Below are 18,867 nucleotides of genomic sequence, written 5' to 3'. Positions count from 1 at the left end.
CCCGATGCCCTCCCGCACTCGCCAAGGCTGCCGAGGGCAGGAGGTGTGGGGGCCCCAGAAATGAGGCCCTCTACATCTGAGGCTCCACCTGGAGGGCCAGGGGGTGTTCAGAGGGTGTTGGGGCTCAAGGCCGGGAGGTGAAACTGGGAGCTTAACTGCTGGGAAGATTGGGAGGATGGGGCAGTCAGCAGTGGGGACTGTAATCCCTGAGCATGTGCCCCTGGGAAGCCGGGGTGATGGCCACTCTGCTGGCTTGGACCCCAGCTCTGCCCCTTAGGGCTGTGTGACTGGGCAAAGTGCTTACCCTCTCAGCCTTTGTCTGCATCCCTGTCCCCAAAATGCCAGCAGTGGCCCCTGGGCCACCCTGAAGACTTGTGATCCTAACACGGCTGTACTTCTGAGGCATGGGAGCCGAGGGCTGGGTGGAGCACACAGCCGGCTGGCAGGGCCTCACCCTCGGTGCAGACCCTGGTATGGCCAGCATGTGCAGCCCATTGCCTGCCGCCTCCAGTGCCCTCTGGGTTAGGCCCCTGCTTGCCCTGGCTCGGCCGTGGTACCAGTGCCCCAGGCCTAGGAGCCCAGGATATCAGGGGTGGGAAGCCTGTGAAGCACGGGGCAGCACCTGTGGCCCTTCCAGGGCCCCACTGGACCAGCAGCCCTTGCATGCCCCTGCTGCAGCGGCACTGAGAGCTGACCCCAGGGAGCCCGCAGAGGCCTGGGTTCGCCTGCCCCCTGCAGCGGGTGCCGTGCCTCACTGGTTCCTGCATCTGCCTCCAGGGTGAGCTGAGGATCAGTGTCCTGCCTGCCTACTTGTCCTATGATGCCCCGTGGCCCGTCAGGAAGATCCCGCTGCGCTGCACAGCCCACTATGTGGCTTACCACGTGGAGTCCAAGGTCTGCTGCCCCCTGCCCCTCCATCTCCAGACCAGGGACCCTCTCTGGTCCCATGCCTGGCATGTGATGCCCCTCCACCACCCCCCAGGTGTATGCTGTGGCCACCAGCGCCAACACGCCGTGCACCCGCATCCCTCGCATGACGGGCGAGGAGAAGGAGTTTGAGACCATTGAGAGAGGTGAGCCACCCCAAGCTGGGCCCATTCTTGGGGCCCCCCCTGCCCTGACCCATTGCCCCTTTGTCCCTGCAGATGACCGGTACGTCCATCCCCAGCAGGAGGCCTTCTCCATCCAGCTCATCTCCCCAGTCAGCTGGGAGGCTGTCCCCAACGCCAGGTGAGGCCGGGGCTGTGGGGTGGGGGGCGAGGGCCGGCGGCCAGCCCAGCTCGCACCCTGACTGGCCTCACACAGGATCGAGCTGGAGGAGTGGGAGCACGTGACGTGCATGAAGACGGTGTCACTGCGCAGCGAGGAGACTGTGTCCGGCCTCAAGGGCTACGTGGCTGCAGGGACCTGCCTCATGCAGGGGGAGGAGGTCACGTGCCGTGGGCGGGTAAGGGGCTTGTGAGGGGGTGGGCAGTGCCCAGCAGCCCAGTGCCATCCCCAAGCATCACCCACTCTCCCTGGCAGATCCTGATCATGGATGTGATTGAGGTGGTGCCAGAGCCTGGCCAGCCCCTGACCAAGAACAAGTTCAAGGTCCTGTATGAGAAGGAGCAGAAGGGGCCAGTGACCGCCCTGTGCCATTGCAACGGCCACCTGGTGTCAGCCATTGGCCAGAAGATCTTCCTGTGGAGCCTGCGGGCCAGTGAGCTGACGGGCATGGCCTTCATCGACACTCAGCTCTACATCCACCAGATGATCAGCGTCAAGAACTTCATCCTGGCTGCAGACGTCATGAAGAGCATCTCGCTGCTGCGCTACCAGGAGGACAGCAAGACGCTGAGCCTCGTGTCCCGGGACGCCAAGCCCCTGGAGGTGTACAGTGTGGACTTCATGGTGGACAATGCCCAGCTGGGCTTCCTGGGTGAGCATAGGCCCTGGGGCAGGTTCCTGGGGCCTCCGGGTGGGTGCTGACTCTAGGCTCTGCTCCCCCCAGTGTCTGACCGTGACCGCAACCTCATGGTGTACATGTACCTGCCAGAAGGTGAGTGTTACCCGTGCCCTCCTTGCTGGTCAGGAGGCTGGGCGGGCAGTGACCGCAGTTCTTCCTGCCCAGCCAAGGAGAGCTTCGGGGGCATGCGCCTGTTGCGCCGAGCTGACTTCCATGTGGGTGCCCATGTGAACACTTTCTGGAGGACCCCATGCCGGGGAGCTGCCGAGGGGCCCAGCAAGAAGTCAGTTGTGTGGGAGAACAAGCATATCACGTGGTTCGGTGAGTGCAGAGCTGGATGTGGGTGGGCATGTGGCATGGCCAGCCTGGTGCTCACGCTGCCCCTCCCTAGCCACCCTGGACGGCGGCATTGGGCTCCTGCTGCCCATGCAGGAGAAGACCTACCGGCGGCTGCTGATGCTGCAGAACGCGCTAACCACTATGCTGCCCCACCACGCTGGCCTCAACCCCCGTGCCTTCCGGTGAGCACACCTCTGCTTGCTTCCCTGCCCACCCCTGGGTCTGCCCTGACCTTGAACTGTGCACACGTGCTTCCCCCAGGATGCTCCACGTGGACCGGCGCATCCTGCAGAACGCCGTCCGGAACGTCCTGGACGGGGAGCTGCTCAACCGCTACTTGTACCTGAGCACCATGGAGCGCAGCGAGCTGGCCAAGAAGATTGGCACCACACCAGACATCGTGAGTGCCACTGGCCTGCCCCATCCCCACCCCACTGCCCTCCACAGCCGCTCCCACTCACCAGCCCCCTCCCCGCACAGATCCTGGATGACCTCTTGGAGACTGACCGAGTCACTGCCCACTTCTAGACCTGTGGAAGCTGTCGCTGCTCCCCCCAGCCCCCTTTTGTACAAAACACAAGAAAAAAGATGTTTGATATAAGAAGAGCTTGTGGTCATTGTGGGCCTCTCGGCCTGACTGTGCGCGTCTCCCCACCACCAGGCCGCAGTTGCTCCAGTGCCGAGGTCTTGGGGTGTCCACACCTCCAGGCGGGTGTGCTCCAATGGCCCTCCTGCCCAGGGGCTCCCTAGGTCTCCAGGTACTGGTACAGGCCCTCGGCCTCGGGCAGGAGGCCCAGGGGCACCAAGATGCGAACCAGAAAGGTGGTGAGCCGCATGGCCAGGGTCTCCAGCCTGGAGTGGGGGCCGAGGGGCTGCAGGTTAGTGGGGCAAGGACCCGCAGTCACATGCCCACCGGCCCCGCCCCCACCCACTCACCTCAGGGCAACTTCAAACTTGAACATCTCCCAGGTGGCCCGGACATGGCGCAGGAGGCTGGTGCTGTAGACGCTCTGGTATGCTGCACTGGCCAGGCGGCTCCAGGCCCCGACCGCACTGCCCAGAGACACCATCACCTGTCCTGGCCCTGCCACACCCCCAGGCCCACCCCCCACCCCGCCAGCACCCACCTCTTGGCCATGAGGAAGTAGCGGTCAACGGGGGTGCCGAGGGCCGTGTTGATGGCGCGCACAGTGTTGATGTTGCGCAGCACCAGCAGCATGGGCCGCGGCAGCGCCTTGAGCACGGCCATGATGTCCTCGAAGTGGCCCCGCGCCATATCCTGCATGTAGGCAGCCTCCTCACGGCTCAGCAGGTGTGAGCGCCACAGCTGCCCCAGGCGCACTGGCCGCTGCATGAGCACCTCAGAGAACAGGAGGTAGTCTGGGGGGGCCTGAGCCAGGGCCACATGCCCCGCATGTCCCACACCCGCACCCGCCGGCCTCACCTTGCACCCCAAGTGCGGCTGCATGCGCCTTCATCGCCGTGTCATCCCTCAGTATGATGGCCCGCCACAGCTGGCACAGGGCTGACCTGTCTCTGTGGGGTCCAGCAGTGAGCCCAGCACACGGAGCCAGCAGGGCCAGCATCCTCCAGCCCCCTGCTTACTTTTCATCCAGGAACTGGTAGAGCCCGTGGTCCAGCAGCACCAGCTGTGCCCTCCCATCCGGGCCTTTCCGCACCAGAACTGGGGACATGGCATCAGTTCGCGCTGTGTCGGCACTGCTGCGCGGGCCTGGTCCCTACCCACCTCCCCAGGGCCTTTCCTACCATTGCCTGGGTGGGGGTCAGAATGGATGAAGCCAGTGTAAAATATCTGCTCTGCAAAAGCCTGGATCAGCTTCTCTGCTACCTGGGGGAGGAGGCCCACAGCATCATTACCCCCGGGCACTCAGCACCCATGCCCCACACCCGTGCCCCACTCACATCTTGCACTGCCAGCCCCATGGTCTGGATGGCCTCCATATCGTTGACCTTGCAGCCTTCGCAGAATTCGGCTGTCAGCACACGCTGGGAGAGAGCAAGAATGCTGAGCTCTGCAGGCCCGTGCACCCCTACCTATGAGGTGTCCCAGCCCACCTTGCTGGACACGCCCCAGTGCACGCGGGGGACCACGATGTAACGGAAGTGCCGCAGCTCCCGCGCACAGCGCTCAGCATTCTGGCCCTCATTCTCGAAGTCCAGCTCCTGGGCCAGGGTCCCCTTCAGGTCCTGGGGGCCAGAGGAGCAGCTGGGGTTCAGGCCGGGGTCCAGCCCACCCTGGCACCTGCAGAACGCCCCAGATGTGGGCTGTGGGTACCTGGAGGACCCAGCTGAAGCCAAAGCTGGGGTGCATGAGCTCCACGAGCTGGAGCAGGAGTTCCAGAGTGTGGATATCCCCGTGGAAGCGATCTCGCAGGTCGATGTACTGCACCTGCGTTGGGGCTGTTCAGGGGGCTGGGCCGCCCCACAGACCCCCACAGCGCAGGGAGGCCTACCTACCTTCACAGCCACGGCAGTGCCGTCATGCAGTTTGGCTCGGTGCACCTGGGCCAGGCTCGCAGCGGCTATGGGCTGGTAGTCAAACTCCTGGAAGAGCTCCTGTGGCGGGGCCTGGAAGTCTTCAAGGAACAGCTCGTCCACCTGGCAGGAGAGGGTTCTTGGAGGGGCAGGGCCCACAGCCAAGGCCCAGCTCCCAGCCTTGGTGCTCCAGAGCTCACCTCCTGGAAGCCGCGCTTGAGGGCCTTGTCTTCCAGCACACGCAGTGTCCTGACATACTCAGGCGGCAGCAAGTGGTTGAAGGAGCAGAGCCCCTGGCCCAGCTTCACATAGAGGCCCCCGTTGCTGATGGCCCCGGCCACGAGGGCATCAGCTGCCCGCTGGTGACATGCAGACATCACCTCCAAGTACCCTGGGCTACTCTGACCACAGGCATAGAGGGGAGGGCAGGGTGGGTGGGTGCCTCCTCAGGTTCCCAACACCCACCTCCAGGGCATTCCCCACCCCCACACTGCAGACAGGCCTGGCTGGGGCCCAGGATGCAAGACAAACCTCTGCCACCCCTCGCAGGACGATGTTTGTGCACCACCAGTAGTCCAGCGAAATCTGAAGGCCAATCCTCAGAGACCTGCCGGCAGAGGCCGCCCTCAGCCCCCCTCAGGCTCTCAGTCCCACACACCACTGTGCCTAGCCCGCCCCTGCCAGCCTCTGCCAGTCAGGTGCACACGGTCGGGGCAGAGGACCAACTCTGGTCCAGCCTCCTTGCTCTTGGGACAGGATTGCCAGCGGGTCAGTCTCAGCTCCTGGACAGCAGCACAGGCAGCCTGTATCCACGTCACCCCTCAGTCCCTGAACAGGTACCAGTGGGTGCCCAAGCCAGATGGGGGGCCAGAGCAGGATGGAGGCCTCAGGCCCAAACACCCAGGCATGGTTTCTTTTTCATCCTTTTGTAGCGTTCATTATAAAACAAAGTCCATCCGAAACCTAGCAGAGCTGTGATGGGCAGCAGAGCCGGCTGCAGTGCCTGAGGACACGCCCTCGCTCCAGGCTCCCCCCTAAACGGGGTCCTGCTCCACACACGGGATGGGGACACCCAGACAGCTGGTCCCCGAGCTGGGGCTCCCAAGCTCTCCAGCCGAGGGTATGGTCCTCTGCATCCCCTTCTGGTGGCAGGTCCGGGTCCTCACCCACTGCCCCACACCCCAGGCTGTGGACAGAAGAACCCAGGACTGGAATCCAGGCCTCCAGTGCTGCAGACCCCAGGCCCTGGCCTGGACCTTTATGAGAGGGGTGTGGGTCTCTTCCTCGTGACAGAAGCCCCTGCGAGGCACGGAGCCACGGGGCCAGGCCAAGCCTCTCCCTGCCACTACAGGAGGGCCAGAATTAAAAGGCGAGAAGAATTTGGTGAAGGGGGGAGCCTAGTAAACATAATTTTCTTCATGTAATTGTAGATTAATGATACCAAAAAACCCCCACAAAAATGTTAAAAAAAAAAAAAGGCGAGAAGCACTGGCTGGGCATATGCCAGCCAGCAGCCCAGGGGGACATCTTAGAGCAACGAGGAGCCCATGCCTGGTGCTTGACAAGCCAGCCTCCACAACCAGCTGTGTCCCACTCACCTCAGCCCCGCACAGCCCACAGCGTTGTCTGTGAAGAAGGGCATGTGCGGACGGCCAGGCAAGCATGGTGCTCCCTGGAGACACAGTGGAGGGCTTCCCTCCTTCCAAAAGCCAGTACAAGGTCTCAAAGGGGCCACAGTGAGGGTGGTGGGGGTGACAGCTACACCCAGGGTCACTCATGGAGTGAGTCACTAAAGACAAGGGAGCCAGGTTTCCCCCAGCCGGAGTAGGGAGTCACAAGCACAGGAGAGGACGAGAATGGTCCTGTGCTGGAAGTGGGGTGCACTGCGTGAGCCAAGGCCAAGCACCCACAGCTGCAGACAGACCTTGCACATCCCCAGCCCGTCCACTGGAGGGCCCAGGAGCGGGCAGCCCAAGGTGGTGGCATGGTGGGCCCTCGTGGGCCCTGAGGACCTAGGTTCCCTGGGGAGGGGCCAGTGCACGGCTGGGAGAGAGGAAATGGGCCCGGGGCGTCCAATAGTACCAGACCGAGTAAAATGCTCAAGAAGTGGAGACCCATCAAAAGGACGTGAAAATATTGATAGCAAGAACTAGGCTCACTGTGCAGCCTTCCCAACCCCAGTGTGTGCTTAGAAGGTTTTAGAATGAAATGTTGCAGATAAAAGAAAATGGTCACACCTGTTCTCTTCTTGACACATTTTCTCCCTGGGGATCTCAACCACTCTCACTGCTTTAAACATAACCTCTACTAAGGTCTTACAATTTTGTATCTCCAGTACAGATCTTTTCCCCAAAATCCAAATTCACTTGTCATTTCAACATCTCAATGCTATCCAACAGACATCTATATTGGGTTCCTAGGACTGCCATTACAAATTTCCACAAACTTAGTGGTTTAAAACAACAGAAACGTAAAAAAGAGAAAAGAAAATGGTCACAGAAGTCAGGTTGAAGGGGCTCCCACCAGCCAGCCTGGAACGGTTGGTCTTAGTGGCAGAAGAGCAGCAACACGAGCAGATGGTGAGCCGTGGAACAAGAGCCGTGAGGCCAGATGAACACGAGAGTGAACAGGGAGGCGAGAAACCCCTACGGCAGGAGACCGACCGGTAAGTACCCTGAGGGGCAGGCAGACTCTGGCCCAGGTCAGAGGCAGGAGACCCAGTGAGGCTGAGCAGACAGGCCGCAATCCCATGCCCGGGACAAACCAGGACGCGGCACCCCTCCTGGGCTGTTCTTGCCAAGATGCAACTAGTCACGGAACAAACCAAATCAAGGGACCATTTACCCAGGAGTCAGTCCACTTTTCCTTTACAAGATCGCACAGTAAGTACTTTATGTTTTGGGGCCCTCTGGTCTCCACTCTGCTGTCACGGTGAAAGCATGTGGGTGTGGCTGCCTTTCCAAGAAAGCTCTACTTATAAGCTTCACCCGCCCAGTTTTGCTGACCCTTGCTGTACAATATTACTGGTCTGTAAGCCTCCAAATGCACCAGAGTTACTGTGTCATGAAGAATCAACTTCACCCAAAGAGGCGCCTGGCCTTTGTCCCGCTGCTGGCCTCCAAGCCCACAGAGTTTCAGCAAGGGGCTCAGACAGCCATGTGACCAGAGCTGGGGGCTCCGAGCCGGGACAGCCCCACCAAGGAAGGGATGGGGCTGGAGACTGAATCTGATCACAGTGTGAACGATTTAGTTGACGGTGCCTGTGTGATGAGTGTGACACCGAAGCTCGGGGGGACGATCCCAACGTCCTGTGACACTCATGGCAGGGCGATAACACATCTCAGGCCCTCTGGGCCCTCCTGGACGTCGCCCTGCTGCATCCTCAGCCTGGTTCTGCTGTCTCCTTTTGCCATCTTAATGCTGCGATCGCAGCACAGCATGTTTCTGAGGTCTGTGAGCCATCCTGGGGCCATCAGCCTGAGGGAGGCTGTGGGGACTCCACACTGCAGCTGGCGTCGGATGTCCTGGGCAGACACGGGGCCTGAGGGCCATGTCCCAGCCTCTTTCAGCCATGAGTGCCAAGGAAGCGGAGGGCCTGTTCCAGACTGGGGGAGATCAGAGATGGCCCCTGGGTAGCGCCCTGTGCTGGAAGGTGGTTACCTAGCACCTGCTCGGGTTGAAGGGCCACGTGTCGGCCCCCTGCCTGTGCTTGGAGGGCAGTGCCCTGGGTTAGGAGGCACACTAAAAGTTTCAGGATGAAGGAGCTTGTTGACAACTGCAAATATTTTGAGAAGAAAAAAGTTATTCGTATTATTCTTCCAGCTCTTCTGGACATTGGTAATTGTGTCCACAAAAAAAAAAAAAAGAGAGAAAGCAAAGCCCAAAGGATTTTAAAAAGTTAAAAAGTTGAGTAAGTGGTGGGGGGTAAGAAACAGGGGCCCTGGTGCAGACTCCCACAAGCCCCGTCTCTGAGCATCTGGGCACATGGCACACCCTGACGTCTGTTCTCCTGCTACAGAGCAAGCTCCCGACTCTTCTTGTGGCGAGCTGGTCCTGACCCCCTACCTGCCCCTGCTCCTTCAGCTCTGGCACGTACGCTGCCCCTTGTCCAGGATGCACTGTATGCCCCCAAGTCCGCAGAGGCCCTGCAGCCACCCAGCACGCAGCCCGGGAAGCTCCACTGGGCGTGCCTGTCCTGGCAACTGTCAGGGTCTGGAGCTAAAGAGAAGGTGCAAACTGCTGGGGAAATAATAGTTCTAGCCCCACTGCCTCTGACCCAGCTCAGTCTCTGAGAGCGAACTGTGAAGATACATTTTCCCAGGAGGGATGCCCTGCTGCTGGGGCATCTGACACTGGGGAACAGCACCACATGTGAGGTGAAAGATGAGACAGGCCCAGATATGCTGGGTGCATTCTGGACCCAGGCTGTGCGGTCCCCACACAGTGCACGGCCGCAGGAGGGAAGACAGCCAACTCCCAGGCTCTGCCCTCTTCAACCTCAGGACTATGGGGACTGGCCACTGCCCGGAACCTGCCATAAAGGCGACCCAGCACTCTGGGCAGGCCATTGGCTGGCCACCCAGGGAGGCAGTGCAGGGCTGCAGCCAGCTCCGGTGAGCTGAGGGGGGAGCGGGTCTGCCGTGTCCTCACGGCAGGAGGCAGGCAAGCACTGAGCTACCCACCTGTCTGCAGCCGTCGCTGGCATGAACTGTGAACCTTCCGGCTAAGTGCCTGACAACCTTGGCTATCCTGCACCTGTCCTTGAGTAGCTGACCTAGAAGGGGCTGCGGGTGCTCAGAGTGGGACACCCCCTCCAGGGTGTATGGGGACCCCTTCCCCAGGCAATCACATGCACCCCCGAGCCCAACAGTAGGTCTGGGTAAAGTGAAATTCACTCAATGCCAAGAGCTGGTTCTTAGGACTTTGTGGGAATTCCTAGACCTGACCAAGAGCAAGAATCCCTGGTGGAATGTTTCAAGAGGAAGGCCGGCCTACTGCCCAGGGTCCCATACCAGGAGATAGGGCCTTTCATGAGGGCACCCTGGATGTGAAGGATCAGCTGCCACCCGCACCCTGTCCAGTGCCCTGTACACATGGAGGGGAGACGGCAGCCCCCCAACAGAGCCCCAAACTCTGCTGGACACAACTCTCCTTCGGGCAGTGTGGGTGGGAAGGAGGAGGGGAGGCAGCTGTTCGTCTGCCCACCAGCCAGCAGAGTGTGAGGTAGGGGTGGTATTGGGCCCCTGCAGCCCCTTCGCCCCACAGGCCAAGGAGGATCTGCAGGGCCTGTGGGGGCTCACCCACACTGTACCACGTGTACCTGTCACCCCGTAGTGGGCCCTGCAGCCCCGCCCTCCCCAGCCCCTCCTGCCTGCTGAAGCGCCCGATGCCGTCTGCCATGAGCCGCATCCGCCTCTTCTCCTGAGGCTCCGCCGTGAAATAGCGGATGCCGAGGAGCAGGGGCATCCCCATCACTGTGGCGGAGAGGGCCTTCCTCCACAGGGGCCGGGGTCTCCAGGACCTGGAGGGAGACGGAGGTGCACCCCCAGGTCACCTTTCACCTGCCACCTCTGTCCTGCGGGCTTGCGTGTGCTCCCACAGCCCAGGGACCCGCAGCTGGGCCATGAGCCTCTGCAGGTTACCTCAGGTCAGCACTGTGGCCACCGGAGCAGCTGCCTCCCCTCCTCTTTCCTGCCCCCACTGCCCCAAGGAGAGTTGTGTCCAGCAGAGAGTTTGGGGCTCTGCTGTCTCCCCTCTATGTGTACAGGGCACTGGACAGGAGGCGGGTGGGTAAAGGGCAGGGCTGTGTCCTCAAGCCACAGGGCACACACACTACACAGAGCCACAGCTGCGGTCCACCCTGCTGACAGCCCAACCGGACTGCAGACAAAGGGTAGCACGTGACACATACTGAATGAGGGAGGGCTCAAAACAGGGAACCCAGGGCACCCAACAAGCACCACGTGTCTGCCCCACATCGAGCAGCCCGCATGCTCAGCAGCTCACCTGCTGTTCTGCCAGCCTGTCTGGCCTCCCGCCTGGAGCCCCCCCTGCACCTCATGCTGCTCTCACCTCCTGTTCTGGCCCCAACCCCTTCACTCTGAACCCTTCCTGTTTTCCTTGGGGCCTGCAGGCAGCCATCCCTGGGACTCATCCCAGGGCAGGACCTTGACGGCTGTGGGTCCCAGGGCACCACACCAGGAGCCAACGCACCCCATCTTGGGGTGGGGCTACAAAAAAGATCCAGTGTCAGGCCCACAGCGGAGGCTGTCCATCCCTACCTGGTGAGAGGCATGTGCCCACAGGGCCCCATGGCTAACGAGAACTCACCCTCTCACAGGCAGGGCCCTCAGGTGTCTCCTGGAGAGGGCGGCAGGCAGCAGCCACGGTTTCATCCCGCTCTGCAGCAGAGCGCAGTGTAAGCGGCAAAGCTGTGACTGCAAAGTGAGCAAATGGCACAGGGTCAGGCAACACGGGCACGCCTGGCCTTCTGCCAAGCTGACATCACACAAGCCTGATGCTGGGGGGCAAGCTGTGCCTCCTGCTACCTGCACCCTGATATGCTCCCCAGGAATGCCAGCACTTCCAGGGGCATGCACGGGGTGGGCCCATGTATTTGACTCTGGGATGCAATGATTCCACCTCTCAAGAGCAAGGCTGGGGTCAAAGGACCATGTGGAGAAGACTGCACACAGTTCACAGGGGGCTACTGCTAAAACGACCCGCCCTTGAAGGTCCCGACAGTCCCTGCCTGCTGCTCCGACCACTGGCCAGAAGCCTCAGGAAGACCCTCGCAGTTCAGAACTGGTGTCAAGAATGCTTCATCACACAGTCAGAAAGAGTATCTCAGACTCTGAGCCAGAAGACGCAACGCAGGAGAAACAGCCCGTATGTGTGGGCTGCTGTTTGGAAAGCAAGTGAACACACAGGACTTCCACGTACGTAGCCGCAGAGGTGGGGACCTGGGAAGCTGCCACCTGGAGAAGGGGGCAGGGAAGACCAGGTGGGAGCCCAGAGTCTCAGAGCTACGGAGACCCTGCCGAGGCGGCACCTCCCTGCAGCGACAGCACATGGCTCTGCTCCGCCCACCAGCAACCTTGGTCTCCCGATCTCTTTTTTTTTTACTATACTGTTCCCTCTGATCTCGGTGATTTGAGTCATAAGAAATTCATATTTGGTCATTCATGACCAAATATGTATTTCCCAGGTATATTTGGTTCTCACCCACAGTTCCTGAAAGCACTGCAGTCTTAAAGGTGAAATGGGTGTCTTGTCATGTTAATGAGACTTTAGGATCCCCCTCACCCCGTCCCCCGCCAAGGCTGGAGGCTGAATCATTATGGCCAATAATTAAGTCAATCACGACAATGACTGACTGAAGCCCTCACAAACACCCCCGAGGAGCTGATCTCTCTGCCCGCCTGGATCCTGACGGAGCTTCTAGGCTCCGGGAACAGGAGGACCTCCACGAGCCACCCAGCCAGGCCCCAGGGGGTCAGGAGCTCCTTCATTGGGGGCCTTGCGCTGTGCATCTCTTCACTGGGCTTAACCTGTATCCTTTATGATATCCTTTACTAAACTGGTAAATGTGTTTTCCTGAGGTCTGTGAGCCACTCTAGTACATTAACCAAACCTAACAGGGAGGTCGTGGGAGCCTCCAGTCTGCAGCTGGTAAGGTCAGAAGCACAGGGAACTGTGCCTGGAGTCAGGGGTGGAGGAAAGTCTCGCAGGACAGAGCCCTTAACCTGGGGAATCTGGTGCCGTCTCCTCCAGGCAAAAAGGGTCAGAGGTGAGTTCTTGGATACCCTGCTCGTGTTTGAGAACTGCTTGGTGTGTGTGTAGGAAGACCCCCACCCACAGACTCACACACAAGACTCAGGTCTGGGAACCCAAACGCAGTTACACAAGTCTTACTGCTCTGCAGAATGTTACTGTTATACATATAGGAAAGAAACACCATTGCATTTGGTGTCCTAGGAGTGGGATTAACAGTCTCCCACTTATTTGAATTTGGAGGTTTTAAGAGTTCTTGAACAGCAAAATTCCCAACTCTGTATTCTCAGTTTTTAGGGAAAAAAACTGTGCATAGTAAGTCATAACCCACAGCATAGATACTAACATTATTCTTTTGAACCCTGAGCTGAGTAAGGAACTCACTTCCCATTCACTTTCCGGCCAAAGCACACAGCCCTGAAAACTCTCTCAAGGCCTGCCAGCAGCAGGAGTCTGCGGAGAAGGTCCGTGACCTGGCGTCCCAAGAGGGCAGCAGGCGCCAGTGAGAACCCGGCTGACGCAGCTGCCCAGTGAGTGCGGATCCTCAAGGAGGGCCCCGCGGAGGCGGGAAAGGAGCCAAGGACGAGCAGGGGGCAGATGGGACCTAGGGCGCTTAGGCGTTCTGTGCCCCAAAGCAGCACAGGCTGACAGGCCACAAGCATGGCACACACAACAGCGGAGGCAGCCCTGAGAACCAGCTTGTGGCCACAGCTGCTTAGAACATTAAGTGCCTGCAGGATGGACGGTTCCAGGCTGAGACCCCGACCACCTCCGACCTTACATTCCACAAGGGCTTGTGACGACAGCAGGTGTGTTGGGAGGAAGGGCCCTGCCTGTTGCTGCAGTGTCCCCTGCCCCCAGATGAAACTGCCAGGCTTCATCTGGCCTGTCTTCTCTCCAAGGAGGTCTCCACACCCCCCACCATACTCATCACCCGATTCCACATCTACTACAGATTCTCCCCAAAAGGCCCAGCGTGTGACCAGGGGCCACAGACGGAAGCAGGCAGAGCCAAGGGGCAGCCGGGCAGCTTGGGGTATGAGCGAAGGAGGGGTCCTGAGAGCTGGCTTGGATGGGACTTCCACGCAGACACTGGGGAGGGTCTTCTGAGCAGAGGACATGGCGTCAGTAAAGGCCTGAAGCCAGGAGACGACAGGGCATTTCTGAGAGGGTGACAGGCTTGTGTGGCTAGAAAACAGTAAGTGCTCAGAGGTGGGGAAGGGGCTGCCCAGAAAGAAACAGGTGGGCAATAAAGTGAGCTGGAACCAGTCGGGGCATCCCAAGGGGCCCCTGAGTTTTCCTCCAGGAAAGGAGCAATCAGCCCAGGAGGAGGCAGGGGCAGGTGTCCAGACAGCTGAGGCCCAGGGAGGGGCCTGGGTGATGGAGCCATGTAGACTTGGAACATGTGAGATGACCCCGAGGCTGGCACCTGAGGGCTGGGGACCGCGCTGCCCGCCTCTCTGGCCAGTGAGGGTTCAGCCGTGGTTCTGGCCTTCCCAGCAAGACCACAAGCCACTGACTGAGAGCTGACAACAGCTGCCAGCGGCCTGCCCCAGGGGGTTGACATCCATGACTGTGACCCTGAGAACACCCCACCAAACAGGGCCAGAGTGTGGGGCAACCTCCAAACAGTCGTTTTGGATCCGAGGTGGGAACTGCTGGAGCTAGGCACCGTCCTATCAATTCTACTTCTGCAAATATTTGCAACTTTTCATGACAAGAGGTTTAAAAAGAAAAAAAGTAGGAGTATCACAGCCCAGAGGCTGGACAGACTCAACACCAAGCTCAGAGCGCAGCCCAGGCGGCCTCGGCCTGACAGGAAGAGCCTTCACAGCACTGCTGGGCCTGCAGGCAAGCCAGAGTGTGGATCGGACTCAGGGCATGACTGTTAGTATTTCAGACACCGTGAAATTACCCCGGCTGTGTGAACGTGTCCTGTTGTGGGGAGTGAGTGGGCGAGTTTAGGGATTATCACAACGTCTACTATATTGGCTCACTTGCAAATGGTCCAGGGACAACCCACCCCAGAGGCTGGGTAGAGCCCAGGCTGGAACCTGGCGCAGACTCCAGACCCAGACTTGTGGGACCGGAGCTGGGGTCCGGCCCCAGCACTTGCCAGCTGTGCAGTATGGGTGAGCTGCTCCCGCCCTGTGACTCAGTTTCTGTCTGCAGAGCAGGGACTACAGCACTACTGGAACGCAGGTCAGCTGGCACTGGCAGGGCTCTGGGAGGGGCCGTCAGCCCACGGGGCGCAGTGATGCTGCGGTGCAGGCTTGGTGGAGGTACCACTGAGGCCGCCCTCCCCCAGGCGCGCCACACTGTCCACCGGTCCCCAGTGCCCTTGCCGTCCTCCCGACAGCCCTGCTCCTCCAGGCCCTCCCCGTCTGACACCAAGTGCGTACTTGCTGGTAGGGCTGAACTGAACTATTCCTCTTAGAAGACTGTCAGCTTCCTCCTGGTTTTACCGAAGGAATAAAAATGGACTGGAAGATGAGAGAGACCACTGCCAACAGGAAGAAGCCCAGAGCTGGGTTCTACACAGGCCGTGCAGGAATGCCTTGTGGCTAATGGAGCGGGAGGGTACCGGCAGAGTGGACGGGCATGTGTGCTCGCAGCTCCAGTGGGTTCCCTGATTCCCTGTGGTGAAGGAGGGACATGGCTGAAGCTGGTGGGCAGTGATTATCCCACGCCATTAGCACTCAGGAGGAAAGGAGGTCTAGGAGTTACTCCAGTGGGTGTGCCAGTTAATGGCAGGAACAGCAAGGGCCTCGCCATGCAGAGGCCATGAGTCCCTGAGCTGAAGCAAGAGGAGGGGGCAACACGCAGGAGCCCAGGCGCACCCACTCCCAGAGCAGGGGCTGCCCACACCCCCGTGAGGGCCACACTGGTATGACAGAGAGACAGAGCTCAGCCCCGCGGTCCTGCCAGCTGGAGGAGGCCCAAGGTCCACTAGGGAGGCTCGGGGGAGCACACAGAGTGGGGACTCAGGACTCACCCTCAGAGAAGTCTGTGTGATGCTGGCCAGGCACCAGCCCTCAGGGGCCGCTCAGGTTTTCTGGTGGCCCAGTGGAACAACACAGAATATACAGATGGGGCAGGGCCGACCCAGCTGAATGCTGAGCCCCATGCTGGAGGAGACTGGCCTGGTCTGCTTGCCCCATGCCCTTCCCCTGTGCCTGGGGGCTCCACTCCTCGGACACCTTTCATGTGTGAAATGGACATGACAGTGCCCACCTTGCAAAGCTGAAAACGGAGCACCTCATTCAGGGCCTGGCATTTTGTGGGTACAACTTCTTTGTGCACCTGCCTCTCAAAAGACCCCACACATGACCCCCAGATGGAACTGCTGGCACAGCCAGGACCCAAGGCGGGCTGCGTCTCAGTCAACTCCCTTTCCAGTCCCATAGTGGCTGCAGTGAGACACCTTCCCCCCACCCCCATGGAGGGGTCCTGACAGCCCAGGACAGAGCACATTGTCCTGGGGAGTCACTGATATGCAAGGGTTAGTGAGTATGCACCAGCAACTTTAAATATCATTTTCATATGAAAACCTTTATGGAGGAGCATGCTATATCTGAATCATTTTATACTAAAGCATGAGGCCCTGGCAGTGCCCCACCTCCTGATGCCACCCCACTGTCAGGGGGTCTGGGGGGTAAGCTGAAGACCACAGTCCACGAGGTGCTGAGTGCCCTCGTGTACACAGGCTCAGAGGGTGCAAGGCCACAAGGGTGACCACCGCTGACCACAGCCCCAGAAACAGTTCTCTGAGGAGCCACCATGGCATAGGTTTATCTGGTCACCCTCCACTCGTCTCCCGGCACTACCTCCTTGTTCACACGCCACTGACACAGATCCCTCTGGCGGACCACAGCGCCAGACCCAGGCTGCTCTCCAGGCAGCCGTCCTGCCTGGAATGAGGAACACCCTCCGCCCACCAATTCACCACCGCTCCTGTCTTGCCACTGCCCCTCCCCACCTCTGCACCTTGTACATGTCTGTCCCACAGCCCTTACTGCACAGGCATGGGACTGTCAGTTTACAGACTCCCTTAGACTGAGCATGGCCCACCTCTCAATCATCTCTGTTCTTCCAGGAACTAGCATCCCGTGCTTGCTAGAAGCAGCAGAAACTCCAATGCTTACTGAATTGCGAAACAGTGGCTAAAGCACAGAACGAACTAGAACACCACATGGCTCAAGTGAGGAAGTCAGCCGAGCCACAGGTGGAAGGCAGCAGTGAGGCAGGAGAGGGCGGCGGCCCCAGCAGCAGCCCTGCCCTGGGCAGGACCCCGAGGACGAGGCCATGTGCCAACAGCCCCAGAGGCCCTGCCGGGGCACACAGGGCTGTGCAGGCGCCTGGGCCCTTCCGGCCAGTTTGGGACGCCATGCTCTTCAAACCATCGACATCACACAGGAGACATCTCTGAAGGCCGAAGAGGTCACACAGCTATAAACATGGGGCAGAGCCTGTAGCCAGACCTCCCAGGAACCAGTCCAGGGTGATTTCCACCACATCCCATATAACGCAAACCATACCGGAGCACCGGAGCGTGGCAGGAAACGGCACAGACAGGGCTGTGTGAGATGCTCCCACACACCGGTGCCTCCCCAAGACGACCACCCGGCTCATGTTGCCTGGGACAGTCGAGGCTTACACTTGTCCCAACAGCCTCCCACCCAAAGCCTTCCAGTTTGGACAAGATGAGCCTCCTCCACCCCAAACTCTTGTGCTCTCTTGGCGTGGGTGCAGTTTGCCTGCAGAAACAGAGCACCCATCCGGGGCTCAGCCAGCAACCTATAAAGAAGCAAAAAAGAGCTCCAAGGATTGACACTCAAACAGGTAGTACAAAGCTCACAAAAGTGTGCCCCTGAACACAGAGCACGAGCCTGTGTGCTCACGGTTCAGGCACAAGCTGGGCCGTCTGTTTCTCTAGCGCCCTGCAGATCGGACACAGCGAATGGTGAGAGAGAGAGACGAAGGGCTGCTGCAGACAAGCCAGCCACGTGAGAAGCGACGGCAGAACCTCAGGATGAGGCCGGAAACGAAGACCACACCAGGCTAGCAGGAACCCGGGCAGCCAGCGGCTCTCCGCACCTCACTGGGGGAGGAAACCAGAGTGCAGAGAGGTTCTCCTGGCGAGGAGGCGGAGGTGCTCGGAGGACCATGAATGCCCTGCCCTTTTCTCTTCCAAGAGTCTGTGACCCTCAGCACCAGTCACCAGTCAGAAGCCTGCGGGCCCCACGCCACCGCCCACCCACTCCTAGGGCTGTCCGGGAAATTAGGTGACCTGAACCTGCGAAAGGTCTGTGGACCGTAAAGCGCTGCACCAAAGGCTGACTCACGGGCCCACACTGCTGTTGTTCCGGCCCATAAGGCGCCCTCATGCAAGGGAACTGCTCACTGCGGGTCCCAGCAGTGCGTGGAAATTCGTCTGTACTATTAATACCTAAGCCTACAAGGCTGAGCTTACTAGAAAAGTACAGGCTGTACAGAAAATTCCACGTTGGAAATGCCGCTGAATCCTTTGAGGAAAGAGCCAGGTTGTTGGGGGGCGGGTAGGACCTGGGTCAACGATCAGGATACCCAGTTGGAAGGGTGCCGCTCCTCAGGGCAGATACGCAGCAGCCCGGGAGGCCCGGCCGAGAACCAGGCTGCGAAGCCAGCCGCCGCCGCGGGGCCAAGGCGGGCACGGCGTCGGGGAAGGCCTGAGGGAGGGGGGCTTTCCGGGCAGAACGGGGGTCAGAGCCCCCCAGACTGCCGCCCGCAGCACCCCCAAGGTCCTCTCGCCTCCTCAGAGGCAGAGGGATCCGGGGCGGGCTGGTGACCAGAGGGGAAAAGGGCTCCCGAGGGGGCAGATGAAAGGAAAGACGGGGCGCCGGCCGAGGGTGCAGCGGAGAGGGGTGTAGGCAGGCACGGCGCAGGAAACGGGGTAGGCAGGGCGTCCTCCGGCCCAGGGAGCGGGGACGGGCCGCCGCCGAGGCGAGGCTGCCCGCGGCGCACCTGCCCCTGAGAGGAGCGGGCGCGCTGCGCGGCGGGCGGTGTCCCTGGGGGGCTTCTTCGGGGCCCGGGGCCTACGAGGGCGTCGGAACCCAGGGTGTCTGAGGGCTGGGACGGGCTCCCACGAGGGCCCTGAGGGTTCCGGGCGGGCGGCCGGCGGGGAAGGGGCGCGGGGCCGCGTCGGCAGGAGGCTCACCGGTCGCCACATCCTCCTGCCGCGGCTCCGATCCCGCTTTGCGCAGTGCGCAGGCCCGGCGGGGGGCGCAGTGCGCACGCGCGCACGCCGGCGGGGCCGGAACCGGAGGGCCTCG

The 18,867-nt window shown here is 60.4% G+C and overlaps 2 protein-coding genes across 8 annotated transcripts in view; one reads left to right on the top strand and one right to left on the bottom strand.

Moving 5' to 3' along the window:
- Nucleotides 1–2,891, top strand: part of CPSF1 (cleavage and polyadenylation specific factor 1) — a 19,619-nt gene extending 16,728 nt beyond the window's left edge. For all 3 annotated transcript variants that reach the window (XM_037023341.2, XM_037023339.2, XM_037023340.2), the window contains 10 exons: nt 778–894; nt 983–1,073; nt 1,146–1,230; nt 1,306–1,447; nt 1,525–1,921; nt 1,994–2,041; nt 2,114–2,269; nt 2,340–2,469; nt 2,549–2,687; nt 2,768–2,891. In XM_037023341.2, coding sequence (XP_036879236.2) covers nt 778–894; nt 983–1,073; nt 1,146–1,230; nt 1,306–1,447; nt 1,525–1,921; nt 1,994–2,041; nt 2,114–2,269; nt 2,340–2,469; nt 2,549–2,687; nt 2,768–2,815 — 1,353 coding nt within the window. In that variant the 3' untranslated portion in view covers nt 2,816–2,891. The remainder of the gene's footprint in view (nt 1–777; nt 895–982; nt 1,074–1,145; nt 1,231–1,305; nt 1,448–1,524; nt 1,922–1,993; nt 2,042–2,113; nt 2,270–2,339; nt 2,470–2,548; nt 2,688–2,767) is intronic.
- On the bottom strand, nt 2,879–18,867 carry ADCK5 (aarF domain containing kinase 5). 5 transcript variants are annotated; one of them, XM_037023354.2, is made up of 15 exons: nt 18,753–18,867; nt 11,114–11,220; nt 10,155–10,304; nt 5,315–5,390; nt 4,984–5,184; nt 4,766–4,906; nt 4,584–4,697; nt 4,364–4,495; nt 4,211–4,294; nt 4,055–4,136; nt 3,893–3,971; nt 3,732–3,823; nt 3,415–3,667; nt 3,224–3,340; nt 2,879–3,139 (listed from the first exon to the last, which is right to left on the bottom strand). In XM_037023354.2, the coding sequence occupies exons 1-15, from the start codon at nt 18,762–18,764 to the stop codon at nt 3,034–3,036; spliced, it is 1,746 nt and encodes a 581-aa protein (XP_036879249.2). In that variant the 5' UTR covers nt 18,765–18,867; the 3' UTR covers nt 2,879–3,033. The 5 variants fall into 5 exon arrangements, with proteins under 5 accessions (XP_036879249.2, XP_073086438.1, XP_073086441.1 ...); XM_073230337.1 differs by having other exon boundaries at nt 4,984–5,085; XM_073230340.1 differs by lacking the exon at nt 18,753–18,867 and adding an exon at nt 17,654–17,773.

The sequence above is a fragment of the Manis javanica genome, chromosome 2 (assembly GCF_040802235.1).
Source record: "Manis javanica isolate MJ-LG chromosome 2, MJ_LKY, whole genome shotgun sequence".
NCBI lineage: Eukaryota > Metazoa > Chordata > Mammalia > Pholidota > Manidae > Manis > Manis javanica.
The sequence above is the reverse complement of the archived record's forward strand: the minus strand, read 5'-3'. Positions and strand labels throughout refer to the sequence as shown.